This window comes from Eurosta solidaginis, chromosome 5 (genome assembly GCF_040869045.1).
Source record: "Eurosta solidaginis isolate ZX-2024a chromosome 5, ASM4086904v1, whole genome shotgun sequence".
Taxonomy (NCBI): Eukaryota; Metazoa; Arthropoda; class Insecta; order Diptera; family Tephritidae; genus Eurosta; species Eurosta solidaginis.
Window position 1 is genome coordinate 242,548,572 of NC_090323.1, and position 14,215 is coordinate 242,562,786.

The window sequence follows — 14,215 nt, forward strand, 5'->3', positions numbered from 1 at the left end:
TATAAATAAATAAATGTAAGGCGCGATAACCTCCGAAGTTATTTTAAGCCGAGCTTCTCTTCCGATTTGCGTCGTGCTCCTATAATTTTTCCTGCGAATTCGCCGGACGGTACCTACTTATTTTATGCCGACTCCGAACGGCATCTGCAAGACAGATGAGTTTTCACTGAGATGCTTTTCATGGCAGAAATACACTCGGAGAGCTTGCCAAACATTGCCGAGGGGTGACCCCGCTTAGAACATTTTTCTTCTAATTGAAAAACCTTATTTCTAAGATTTTGATGTTACTTTTCCCCGGGCGTGAACCCAGGATCGGCGGTGTGGTAGGCGGAGCACGCTGTCATTACACCTCGTTGCCATTAGCTCGATGTTTTCATTGAGGTAATCGCTGTTTTTTTTTTTTGGCGAGATGTGCTCAAATGTCTTAAATACATTTTCGTGGTGTATTTGTGTATATTTTAACGATTGTATTTAATTAATTAGTTTATTCTCTTTCCAAAAATCACAATTGAAAAAGGTGACACCACATGAGTAAATGGGAGGCAATTAAAAAAAACTCCCTTATAGAAAACATTCGACATTGCCACTGGTAGCAAACTGGTAGCTCTCATTTTAATTTATGCTCTTTGCTTATAATGGTTTATCTGCATCCCTCTTCAGCTCTTTAACATAGGTCCTTTTTTGTGTGTCTGTCGACCAAACAAGGACCACATAGAAAATGATCGGTCAGACAATCGTCGAAAAGACCTACGATAGGCCCCACTAGAGCGATTCGATTTTTAATCGATTTAATCGATCTTTTTTTAAGAAATGAAGAATAGATTTTCTTTTTAGAATAGATCGATGTTTTTATCCTTCGAAGTTTTGAGCAACTGTGCCTATTTCATATTTATTGATAAAAACCTGCAGAAAATAGATTTGTTGTATTTTTTTTATAAATTTAGCTTTTTATTTACAGACCAAATAAGATAGTATTTAAATTTTCAAAAAGCTCGACTTTTTTAACCATGAACTATGACTATACGCCATTATGATGGCGGCTATGAGTAAAAGGAGAAATATGAAGAAATTTAACATAACCAACAATTGGCGTTTAGCCGCCTAGAAGATTTTGGCATTGCAGTAGCGCAAGTCACCCTAGCTATCCCAGCTTTAACATAACTGACACCAATTACAGGCACCAAGGGAGATCGAGTCTTCTTGGCGGAGGTCTTCCGCTACGTCTGTTTCCAAATACGAATGCCGATAGGAACACCTGCTGTGCCGTAACATTTTCATGAAATCCCATAACAACACCTATCGGCTGGTTCGACGGATATGACCATAATTCATCGACATAACTTTTCTCTTGAAGAGGGCCATTCCATCGACTCTCGATACCGCAGCTATGATCAGAGATTAATAGAGGGTTATAGCCTAAAGTTGTTTTCCTTGTGATTTCTAAGCTAACATTGCGGAGAATGCAGAACTAACTGAAGAAATGTCTGCGCACAAAATTGGAATATGTGGAAAAAACACAGAAATCATGATATTTAGGTATCGAATACACTATCAATCCCACTCCGATGGGAGGAACAAGTGAATAACCCTGTGGTACTCCTTGGTGTTGCCAAAGAATCTCAGTCAACGAAACGAGAAAGAAACTGGCTACATTTTTTAGCGGCACAACCTTGGTAAACAATTGAGCAGCAATCAACTATTTTCAGCTCGATTTAATCGATTAAATCGTTTTTTTTTTTTGCGGATCGAATCGAAAAAATCGATTATCCAAAAAATTGAATCGAATCCAGCTCTAGGCCTCACGGTCATCCCGATACTCTCTTGCAAACAGACGTGGATTCTTAATCCCTTTCTCCTCCGCATGGACTTTCAACTATAATTTACTGTTTAGTATGATTCCTGCATCAAGAGTAGGATCAAAAGTGATTGAAAACCTTTTGAAAAATGAATTTGCATTTAGTTAATAAACCCGTTTCAAGTCTTATTAAAAATAATTTGAAACTAAATCTATACTTTAAGCGGTTTTTATTTATATATAAGATTACACTGTGCTACACGAAAATTATTTAAGGGTTGTCATACAGAAATATTGTTTTATAATGGCCTACATAATAAGCATAGATATTTTCGTGTTCTTTAGGCCATCATAAAACAGAATTTTCATTTTTAGCATTGTGATATTTTAGAATGTCTATATTTATAATCTTTATATGTACTTAGCATTTATGACTGAAGTTTAATACAATTTCTAAGCCAATTCAATCAGCCTTACTTTAGGATTGATGTCCTACTTAAACTTATCACTGGAGTATAAATACATTTTTTTACCCAATTTTCTTAACCTTACTTCAAGTATTCCTTCCTCGAAAGTTTTGATGCCATAGACGAGTTGGTCCATAGTTGGGACGAAATCTTAAACCACGTCCACCATAATGAATTGACGGGTGAGGTAATCCATATAATGGATATGGAGGCCGAATGGGTGGGACAACAGTTCCTGGTAAAATGGGATAGGCTGCACGAGCACCATGTCTAGGTGGGTGGATCAAATGAGGATTCCATTGCATTGCCGCTGGCCATGTTGGCTGTATAATAGAGTATAAAACAAAAGAAAAATTACTTTTATTAAACAATTTTAACATGACAAACTTAAGTACCTATATATAGTCTAGACATAGATCCATAATACATAGCTACTACGGGATTGATTTGCAGTTAGTTTAGGTTAGAGTAGGGCGAAGGAGTAACTACTTTGGAGAGCGAACATCTTCGAGTTAAAGAGTGCGTGGTTTGTAACGCCTTATAGCATGGCTCCACATCTAGCATTAACTGTTGAGATTTATTAAATTTCATATTTTAACCTACAATATCTCCACTTGGGATTTATTTGAGATTTTATTTTTTCATATTTAAAAAATTAGGGCGATTCCCTTTTATCTTATAATTTTAAACGAGCAATTCTTGTATATTTGTATAGCTGAACGATTTTGGGAACCGCTCAACCGATTTAAATGAAATTTGGCACAGAGATAATGTATCACCTTCTAAAACTTTCTACCTAGGTGTTGCCACTCAGAATGTTTCACAAGGTTGCCACCTATTCGAAATAAAAAAAATGCATGAGATATGCCGATATGGGTATTAAACGAAAGGTATTTCACTCCGCATTACAATAGGAACATTTTTGAGTAGGGTTGCCATTTTGGGTTGCCACCTATTCGAAATTTAAAAAAATTGCATGAGATATGCCGATATGGGTATCAAACGAAAGGTATTTCACTCCGCATTACAATAGGATATTTTTGAGCAGGGTTGCCATTTAGGGTTGGGGTAGTTAGACGAAATAGTACTCCACTTACTCATATTCTATTATAGCTTTAAAAGAGGACATTAAAGTTAAAAATCTGCGTAAAAACATCTTACACATGATTCGACTTAATTTTCTTAATTTCACACACGCTAATAAAATTGAAATGCAATATCAAGGCACCATGGCAAATTCTACCAAAATATATTTGAATGCATATTTTTGGCAAATATGAAATGAATAATTGCAATTTCTCACAGTTACTATTAGAAAGACACCTCACCATAGCAAAAAGATATCTGACCATGGTAATTTGCTACGACATCTAACCATTTAACTACTTACCAACAGATGGCGCTTAGGGAAGTAAGTCGACATTTAATTAAGCTAATTGAACTAATTGAAAACTTTCCAATTACATTACAAGGAATGGAAAAAGTACTTTCGAATTTCCCATTCCATTCGTCAAAGGAATTGCGAAAGTAATTGAAAAATACAAGTTAGTTTGTGTATAGGAACTTACTCCGGTTGATGTGGGTGACTTTTCGGGTTACACTTTTCATTATTTCATCAGATTTTTCTTGTGAGTGGTAACTGAAAGCATTTGGAAACACCAATGAATATAAAATCATTATCCTCTTAAAGTTCAGAGCTAAGTAAGGGCATCTCCTTTCCTTCCTCCGCTATCAAAGGGTGGTGGCTATAGGAAAGCAGTACACTTTTTAATTTTCTTTGATACATTCCGCTGGCACAACGTAAACACCATTAGTTATTTAAAATGCGTTTTCTTTTGTTGTTACATATTTCACAAATGCAATATAGAAAACAGGATTCCGGCACAGATGTAAAATGTATTCCAATAAAAAACAATTTGTGTTGATGAAATTGTAAATTTTTCGCATGAATTTCCTGGCTTTATATGGGAAAATGGTTTGGAAGTATGCTTCTAATATCCCTCACTAAGGTAGGCACCTTGTCGTTTGTGTGAGGGCTTAGCCGTACACCATAGCGCCCGACTATGAGGCGCAGCGGTTTAGGACTGGCATCTACGCCTTTTCGCCTCATAGGACGGCGGCGGAATGTCGGTGACCAAGAACTGCCAACCCCCTAATTCACGGCGTTATTCGGACCGTGTCTGTTGGACAATTTGCAGCCTGGGGATAAATTCGAACGAAGCCTTCCCGATACCGGACCACTCGGGAAGTATTGATGGCATTACCACAGTAAGGGGCGCTGCTGCGGAGGACGGTTCTTTCCCCGTACATAATACTGAACCGCTGAGCCCGCCCTGTCGGGCAGGTGGTCATACGACGAAGATGAACGACTCATTATCTAATTCTAATAAGGACGGTGATATTGGGAGGACTGAGTCACAAGCCAAAAACGACAAAAACGCATCAAGCGTTGAACTCCGTGTTGGAAAAGCATACAACTGAAAACGGAGTAGAGGAGTGGAGAAGGGTACTGGGCAGAGGAAGTAAGAGCCCTGTCGCATTACCGATCAGCACTAAGAATTGTCCAACGCCTGGGAGCAGTGATCGACCAACCAGAAGCAGAGATCGAGCGCTTGCAATGGGCTCATGAGGCGGTAGAAGTAGGTCGAAGGCATTTCAAAAGGTTTGAAGAGGCAACGTTCGGCGGAAGGCGGAAAGTTTGCTTTCAAGAGTCTGAAAGGACCTAGTCCCAGAGCCGCGAGGCAGGGCAGCCACATAGACAAGATAAGTAGGCCTAAAACTGTAGGACAGGTGGTCCCAATAGCGAGATAGCAACTATCTCGAAAGCTACAAGTCAGAGGAAGGACATCAAAAGTGGCGAAGTGCCAACTAGGGAAGTAGGAGATAAGCCAAAGGGAGAAAAAGCTAAGATTCCGGCTTTTCTCGAGAAGATGAATGATGTGGCAAGGTAGTCACTGAATTTGGCGCTGGTTGATGGTAGGAATCCTTTCGGACAGATGACTACTGAAAGGTGGAGATCTGTAGAAAGGGAACTTATTATTTAATGCTTAAGATGATACGGGAACAACCACGTAAGGCCCTGGTGTGAAGATGATAGCGTCCGCGAGCTTGCTGTGGCTGGAGGAAGTGGTTCCAAACCTCCAAAGCCAATGCACGATCGCGAAGTTCGAGGTGGTGGATAAAGAGCAAATCCCCGCGGTACCAAAAGTTAAACGATGGATACCATGCATGATGAAGTCGAAGGATACACTGCCACTTCTGCAGAATCAGAATCCGAATATACCGACACATGATTGGACATTGGGATCTATACATTGATTTCCATTGTGCTGCAATATCACCAGGCTCAGTGCTTTAATTCGAGCTCACCTGATATATGTTTAAAAATTTATTAAAAGATGCTGTAAAGTCCTTATCTAACCCAAAAAAAACACAATGCTAACACAGGCCGAAAGCATCTCAGATCCAGAAACCAGAATCAAAATTTCTCTATCAGCTCTGGTTTTCGAGATATCCTAACCTAAAAGTGTCTAACCCCTAGAAACCACCCCTACCACACCACAAAATTTCAAAATTCGATATCTCAGCGAAAAAATATTTGAGCAAACTCAACGCCATTTGAAAGAAGAAGGCTTCTATTTAAAGATGCTATCCTTTAATTTTGGTGAAAGAAAACATCTGCAAAACTACATAACCTCAATTATGGACAAAACGGTGTTTTTTGCACTTTTAGGATTTGGATTCAGCGCATCATAAACCTTCGAAAATATATAGTCCGGTATCTGGGTCTGAATGTTGGTTAAATTTTGTCGGCCTGTGTAATTTATCCATCGCCTTGGGCGATACAACTCTGGTGACTCGAAGACATGCGTGAGCGGGTTTTGCCGGCAATTTTTAATGCCCGGAATTTTTAATTCTCCGGATGAGGAAAACATAAACACAAACACGACGTGTGACCCGTTACCATCACCCCACAGAGGTTGAAGAAGCCATGAAAAAAGCCAAACCTTCTAAATCAATAGGTCCAAATGGAGTAGTCATGCCAATGCTAAAACTCTTGGCGCTGAGGGAGAATGCTACCTGACGCACGTTTTCAAGCCTGGGAAACCGGCTAACGAAGGTGAGTTATAACGATCGGTATCACTCCGTTCGCGAGTAGCGAAGACATTGGAAATCTTCCTGCTCCACCAGTTTTGTGCGAATCTTCGCCTAGCCACTCATCAGTATGGCTTCTGCAAAATACAAAGCACTACCAGCACTGTCAAAAGCTTTTGACACAGTCAACCACGGTACTATACTCCAAGATATAGAACTTCGAATGCTTTAAACAACGCTATATTTTAATTGTCGTTAAATTGGCTCACCGACTCCAGATCAGATTAATTGCAACTTTTCATTCTTAAAATTTTATATTTTCTCATTACTAAATTATCTTTTCTCATTATCAATTCATATTTCTCATTACCAACTTATTTTTTCTCAATATGAAGTACCGTTTCTCATTATCAACTTATATTTTCTCAATATGAAGTTATATTTCTCATTATAAAATTACATTTTTCATTATGAATTTTTATTTTCTCAATGTAAACTCTATTTCTCATTGTCAATTTATATTTTCTCAATACCAAAGACTCTCTAAATCTAAGATGGTACATTGTAGAGTTCTAAAGCTTTGTGGAAATTGTGGGACGGCTGTACGAGGAATTCACCATACCTTTTGCTATGCTGTCCGCCTCAACATAGCTGACTTTTTAAGGCTGTATAACTCTGTAATTTATTTTACCTTTGGAAAAATTACCTATTTGAAAATAAGCTGGCTGAAAAATATTGGCATAACAGCTTAAGTTAAATCAACAAATGAAAATCTCAGACAAGCGATTTGTAAAAAAAAGATAAGTTGTCAATTTGTTACTTTCTCGATATAGGGTGTGTTCGAGCTGCAGCAGTGTTACTTTTATGACAGCGGATAACGTTCTTCAGCAACATTTGAGCAGATGTGGCAATTTCGCCCGTTCGTTGAACGAAATATTGGCAATCTATTGATCATCTCTAGGAAACTAGCGACATTCCATCAACTAAGCAGCACTTTAGCAATACTACTGTTATTATTTGGCTGCTCAAACACATCCATATTAATTGTGCATTAAATCTAAAATATAAAACTCAAAAATGACTGCTTGTTATGTCCGCAACATTTATTTAGTTCAAAGTCACAGCCAATAATGGCCAAAGCCATAATAATTTACACGGGTCATCAATTCTTTCTCTGATTCAAAAGCTGAACTACCAGCGCTACCGTCATCAGCTCAGTATCATCATTGCCAGTAGCGCCAATAAGACCAAACTCGTGCCTGACACACAAAAGTCGTTTCACTCAATAGCGCAAGTGAAATGTACTACGCACTCACTACTAAGTAGCGTCAAAAATTCACTTGGATTCATTGCGTCAATGAGCTACCATTGAGCTGGCACCGCATTGGCGCTGGCGCCATGCAATTTACATCACTAAAATTGCGCGAATGCCCAGGCTTATGACTTTTTTAATCCAGATGGTGAAAACGAAGCAGGAGCAAAACGTATGGTGTATTCCTGGTGCAGCCGTCCCACTTTGTGGAGAATGAACGACTCGAGATTTAGAACTCTACAATGTACCATCTTATATTTAGAGAGTCTTTGCTAATGTGCAAGTTTTCTGTGAATCATTATTTGCTGAAACTGTGCAAATGTATGTTCTGCACATGCGCGGGCTTTATTAGTGTTAGAGAATTGTAGTAGCGTGTGTAAAATATGTATTAAAGGGGTTCCAATGGGTCACTATCCCCTTTACCCAACTTTTGCATACTAATTGTTATAAAATCTCAGTTTAGTCGATTAAACAATGAAAACGCCAACAAATACAATACAAGGCTCGATGTCTTTATTATTTAAGCATGGGCTGCAGCCATACAAAGTACATTATTTACATAAATAGTACAAAAAAAAAAACTAGGCGAAGAATTCATATTTTTGAAATAAAATTCAAATATACATGTACGAAAATACACATATACATACATCCCAACAAGCATTTCTTTAAACGCTTTAAAAAATAATTTAAAATGAATTTGCTTGAACACACGATATATAAACGTTTTAAAAACTTTACTTATTTTGAGTTTTTTAATGAAATAAATTTTTGATGAAGTAAACAAAATATGAGTACTGGGCTGGCTGCTATTGGTGTTGAAATAATATCAATTTTGTAAATTTTACTTATACTAGCTGAAAATCTTACGACCGGTAACTACATTTGTTTTCAATTTATGCCATTTGTTGCGCCTACGCATATTTTGTAACTGTTAATTCTGTGCATGAGAAATTCGTAGTTGTCAGTTGGCACTATTTGCTTTTTTTGTCGCTTTTTGGTCACTAAGGGCTCATTTACATACGTATATCTGCGCACTCAGCACAAATCGGTAATGCTAATCTGCGGAGTTCTTAAAACAATCAAAAATTTCATCATACTAATGGAAAACAAAAGCTTACTTTTTCATTTGGAGAACGAAATAGCCTAATGTACAATATTGATAGAAGCAAGACGGCTTGTTGAAATATACATATATTTAAGCCCCCTTTTTAAAAACATTTAACGACAGCCTTGAGATTTTGTCTCCTTCTCTCGTATATCTGTACTGTAATATTTGACAGGCTGCACAGTTCAGTAGTAGTGATATAGAAGTATTACATATATGTATCTATTAAAAAAAGCGCATCAAAATCCGTTGCGTATTTTTAAAGGTTTAAGCATTCAAAGGGACAGAAAAAGCGACTTTGATTTATACTATGTAGTGATGTACATCCATACATACCTATAAACCTACGCCCGAAGTTAAATAACGCAGCGAATGCTATATATGTACGTATGTATGTGTCGCATCATGCCTCACTCAAAAGCAATTAGCGCGCACATTTCACAGCGAACAACCACACAAACACATTTTTTGGTAAAAATGTTACTTTTGTTTAAACAATTTGGCTGATATAAGAAAGGAATCAACTATTTTTTTTTATGCAGATCGAAGGTAAATATTTCAAAGTTTTACTGCAAAGTAGAATTTTTGAAATCCATCTATCCGTTTATGAATTATAGCTGTGTAAACAAAAATTTTATGATTTTTTGCTACATTTTGGCAATTTGCCACGCCCCTATAATATATATCTTCAAATTATATTAACTGTACCATCTCACGTAGCTAAGCTTTCAAATGCAAGAAACCGTTTTAAAATCGGAGTATTCTGTGTGAAGTTATGTGCATACATGGCATTTAGCGACTTTATTTTATAAGATTTATATATATATAGATTACATTAGTACTCTACCACAATACTGTTTATTTCAAGTCGAAAAGTATACAAATAAGCAACTGAAGAGCACTTAGTAAATTTGATGTAGCCATCCAGGAATTGGGCAAGGATTTTTTAAGAAGGCTTAAATGGATTCAACTAAATTCAACTCGGCTTTGTGGGTAGACAATTGCTTTGCTGAATGAAAGCAGGCAATTCCAGCTGATTTGTGTTATCGCGCAGTCTTCTTCTTATGATCCTCTGTTGGGGTTGCTGTGGTGTGGAACCAATTCATTAATAATTTCAGTCCATACCAAATGAAGTGCAATACTGTGCATTGTTTATATTTTATTTCTCAATGTTAAACAAATTCCTAACAGCAGTTAAACTTTTCAATTTCTTAAACAAAAATAGAAATGCGCAACAAAATTTCAATTGGCAAAACAGCTGACTTCGAAATTCTTATTCCCCAATTATTATTCTCCCTAGGTGGAAAGAATTGCAGGAAACAAAGTTTCGAGGAAATATTTAGAATTTGGCTGATTCAGTTATTTCAAGTTAACATATATTTTATTGCCATTTCCTGGAATACAGCAACGTCAAAATAAGGCGTTATATTCAATCGAATTATGGAATATGTAAGGTTACATATATTTTATTAGCAATTTTCAGCATATCGAAAAACCAAAATATATGTATAAAGATTTTGACTAGCGTTTTCTTTAATATTGCAAATTCATTTGAAAAAGTTAAAGGCGATAACGATTTAATTACAGCGCCTTTATTTTATAAGATTTATATATATATAGATTACATTAGTACTCTACCACAATACTGTTTATTTCAAGTCGAAAAGTATACAAATAAGCAACTGAAGAGCACTTAGTAAATTTGATGTAGCCATCCAGGAATTGGGCAAGGATTTTTTAAGAAGGCTTAAATGGATTCAACTAAATTCAACTCGGCTTTGTGGGTAGACAATTGCTTTGCTGAATGAAAGCAGGCAATTCCAGCTGATTTGTGTTATCGCGCAGTCTTCTTCTTATGATCCTCTGTTGGGGTTGCTGTGGTGTGGAACCAATTCATTAATAATTTCAGTCCATACCAAATGAAGTGCAATACTGTGCATTGTTTATATTTTATTTCTCAATGTTAAACAAATTCCTAACAGCAGTTAAACTTTTCAATTTCTTAAACAAAAATAGAAATGCGCAACAAAATTTCAATTGGCAAAACAGCTGACTTCGAAATTCTTATTCCCCAATTATTATTCTCCCTAGGTGGAAAGAATTGCAGGAAACAAAGTTTCGAGGAAATATTTAGAATTTGGCTGATTCAGTTATTTCAAGTTAACATATATTTTATTGCCATTTCCTGGAATACAGCAACGTCAAAATAAGGCGTTATATTCAATCGAATTATGGAATATGTAAGGTTACATATATTTTATTAGCAATTTTCAGCATATCGAAAAACCAAAATATATGTATAAAGATTTTGACTAGCGTTTTCTTTAATATTGCAAATTCATTTGAAAAAGTTAAAGGCGATAACGATTTAATTACAGCGCACTCTCGATAACGTGAACGCTCTAAAGCGTGAACACCCCAAAACGTGAACAGGCATTTTTGTGCATTGACTACTCTAAAACGTGAACAAACCCAAAAAGCTCTATAACATGAACAATAAACGTTACAATTATTTGAATGTAGTTTACATTGATCTCAAGTAATTCTGATATTGGGGAATCCCCTAATTATAAAATAGGCATTTTATGATTGCATGTAAGGAGTAAAATATTTCAGTCGCGGTTTTGGTATTGCCATAGATGAATGGATTTGCAACTCTTTGTTTCGAGAGAGCGCTGTCAAAATGCACATTTTTTATAACATTTATCAATGATGCCACTCCAAACAAAAATGAAAAGATCTGAAAATGGGGATTTTTGACATACATTTCGGCGATTATAGTTTCAATCATTTAATAAAATGATAGTCGTAAAATATTTATTTCCTTAAAGTTATTTTACAATAATACGACTAGTTAGAGTTAAATATAAACAAATCTGAGTAAAACTAACGTTTCGATTAAATTAATTAGTCAGATACTATAACTGCATTTAACTCGCAGTGAAAAACATATATTCTTTTGAAATTTCAGTAAATCGGACCTATGATATAATAGTTAACATTATTTAATGGATAGGGCTTATCCTACATGTCTGGCGTTCCAGGTTCTGTGATCAAAATGGACTGGTTGCATCGGGAGTTCATATTTACAAAACCTGTTTTTAGTGATAACTTTTGAATGGGAAATAATATTTACCCTCCGCCTTCGAACTAATAATACTTACACTAAAACAAGTATTTTTATCCTTTTTCCCATAATTTTTGAACGCTATTCTACAGTTGTAGGTCAAACTAAAGTTTACCAAAATTTGTGGCACGTTTTTCGTTTTGGCTGGCACATTTTTTGTTCTGGCACCCGCTTCAGCTGGCGCGAGGGATTTATATGATTGTTGCCAGCAACAACTAGAAGATGAATCCCTCGTGAGAGCGAAAATATGAGAGCGTAAACAAAAGATCCGTATCAATCTAATCTATGGTATTGCAAAGAGTGTTTCGTCTTATGTTTTCTGGTGAAAATGAGTTCTAAAAAACTCGTGTGCTTGACATTAAAACAAAAGGCTGAAATTCTCGGCTTTTTAAAAAAGGCTCATCTGTGACGATTTTAGCAAAGAAATATAATGTTGCTAAATCAACAATTTGTAACATTAAAGCGAAAAAGCAAGTGATTTTAAAATGCGTAAACAACACGTATTGTGGACCTGGAAAAACAGAAGATACAAAAAAAGATTACTGATTTTTTAAATAAACCCATCGTATGACTTAATTTTCAATTAATATGTAACGAAAACAAGAATAAAATGTGAATTTAAATGTGAAAAAATATATTTACTTAAGTCTTTTTGGGCATTCCAAAACGTGAACACTTTTGTTAACGTGAACTGCCTTGGTTTGAATTAGTTCACGTTATCACTGATGACCTGATACGAAACTTTTATTCTCTCTCAATTCGTTTCCAGGAATGGGGCTCGAAATCAGCTGTCTGTTCATTCAATTGTAAACAAAAGTTCATTCGTTGTAAACAAAAGTTCATTCGTTTCCAAGAATGGGGTCTGAAGTCAGATGGCTATAGAGTTGCCTAAAATACGCAAAAAAATTCTCCAAGAAATCCGTTCGGTTTCATTATTTTCAAATAAATCAGCAAGTAAGCTGATAAAAACTTATTAAAATTTATAAAAAAGGTAAAGTTTTGTAGAAATATTTTGTGGTAGATAAGTGAAAAAATATGAAATAATATATTTCAATTGCGTTGCTTTGCTTTGTTGCTCTGGCACCGCCATAAGATAACAATAGGTGGCTAGACCCTTTTTTCACTTTGATGCGACCAAAACGTTTATGTACATACATATGTATATCCACATACAATAAAAAACGCCAAAAATGTATAAGAAAGTACGAAATTATATCACTTGGTGAAGTATCTGCGTTGTCGTCCGCAAAAGGCTATTAATTAAACATGTTGCGTTAACCTATACGTATACCTACAATTTATCTCAGCTGTCAAAAATGGAATGTCGCAACGCTCCTCAAAAACATGGCCTTTATGCATCCATTTAAATCAATATGAAGACTAAGAAGCTGACTTTTATATCATTCGAAAGTTGCTACCAAAACGCTTTTCGTGTGCAGATGAAAGGTGATGTCACAGATAAATTTTCCACGGGTGAAAAAGAGTTATTTTTTCTTCGGATTTGTAATCCTGACAAAAATTCGAGTTTTTTGATATCCCATTTGACAATCTTGAGTAAATTTTCGGTGAAAATCATAAATTAAACCTTTACCATGTAAAATACCCCAAAGTTACTATGAAATGCCCAAATTTGATTTTGAGCATAATGGCATCTATGGCCAATGTTATAAAAAATGCACATTTTCACGCGCTCTCAGAGAGCGAGAAGTTTCATATCAGGTCATCAGTGCACGTTATCGAGCGTGCGCTGGAATTACATGCTCACCATTGCACACAAATCGAGATTCTAGATCGTAGTACTTTTTCTTTGTACATAATAGCCTCAAAATAAATAAACATTTCAAAATGTTAAGAAAAATTAAATGTTTTTACTGCCACCTGATTACTTTTTGTATTTTGGCTTATTTATATTATTTGATATTCCGAAATGAGTCAGGAAAAATGTTCTATATGACTCCGATATGGTGGAAATTATGAGCCGTGTGCCGAGAGTTTTCATATAACGTGGCAAATATTCATTATTTGAAATGAAAATTGTTATTAAAAAATCAATAGAGCATGTTAAAAACTTTAATCTTTATAATTTATTTAATAATTTGGGAAACATTTAAACAACGTGACATTAGGACGGACAAGGCGACAACTGTTTCGATTATACCTTGTAAATATCTTCAAAGCCTTTTCTCCCGGGAGTGGGATTTGAACCCGCACTCTTACGATGGTTGAAGTGATACAAACGCATTCAGCCACGTCATGCCTTAGTTGTTGTAAACTTTATCCGAATTGCCTTCCTTGCATATTTTATTCTTTT

At 35.9% G+C, this 14,215-nt stretch overlaps 1 protein-coding gene across 4 annotated transcripts in view; it reads right to left on the reverse strand.

Moving 5' to 3' along the window:
• Window positions 1-2,010: 2,010 nt before the first annotated feature.
• The window catches only part of LOC137252982 (female-specific protein transformer-like), a 33,603-nt gene continuing 21,398 nt past the window's right edge, over window positions 2,011-14,215 (reverse strand). For 2 of the 4 annotated variants that reach the window (XM_067789172.1, XM_067789173.1), the window contains one exon: window positions 2,011-2,585. In XM_067789172.1, the coding sequence (XP_067645273.1) occupies window positions 2,349-2,585 (237 nt within the window). In that variant the 3' untranslated portion in view covers window positions 2,011-2,348. Of the gene's footprint in view, window positions 2,586-10,406; window positions 12,416-14,215 lie in introns of those variants that run through there. The other 2 variants (XR_010953689.1, XM_067789174.1) reach the window with 2 other exon arrangements.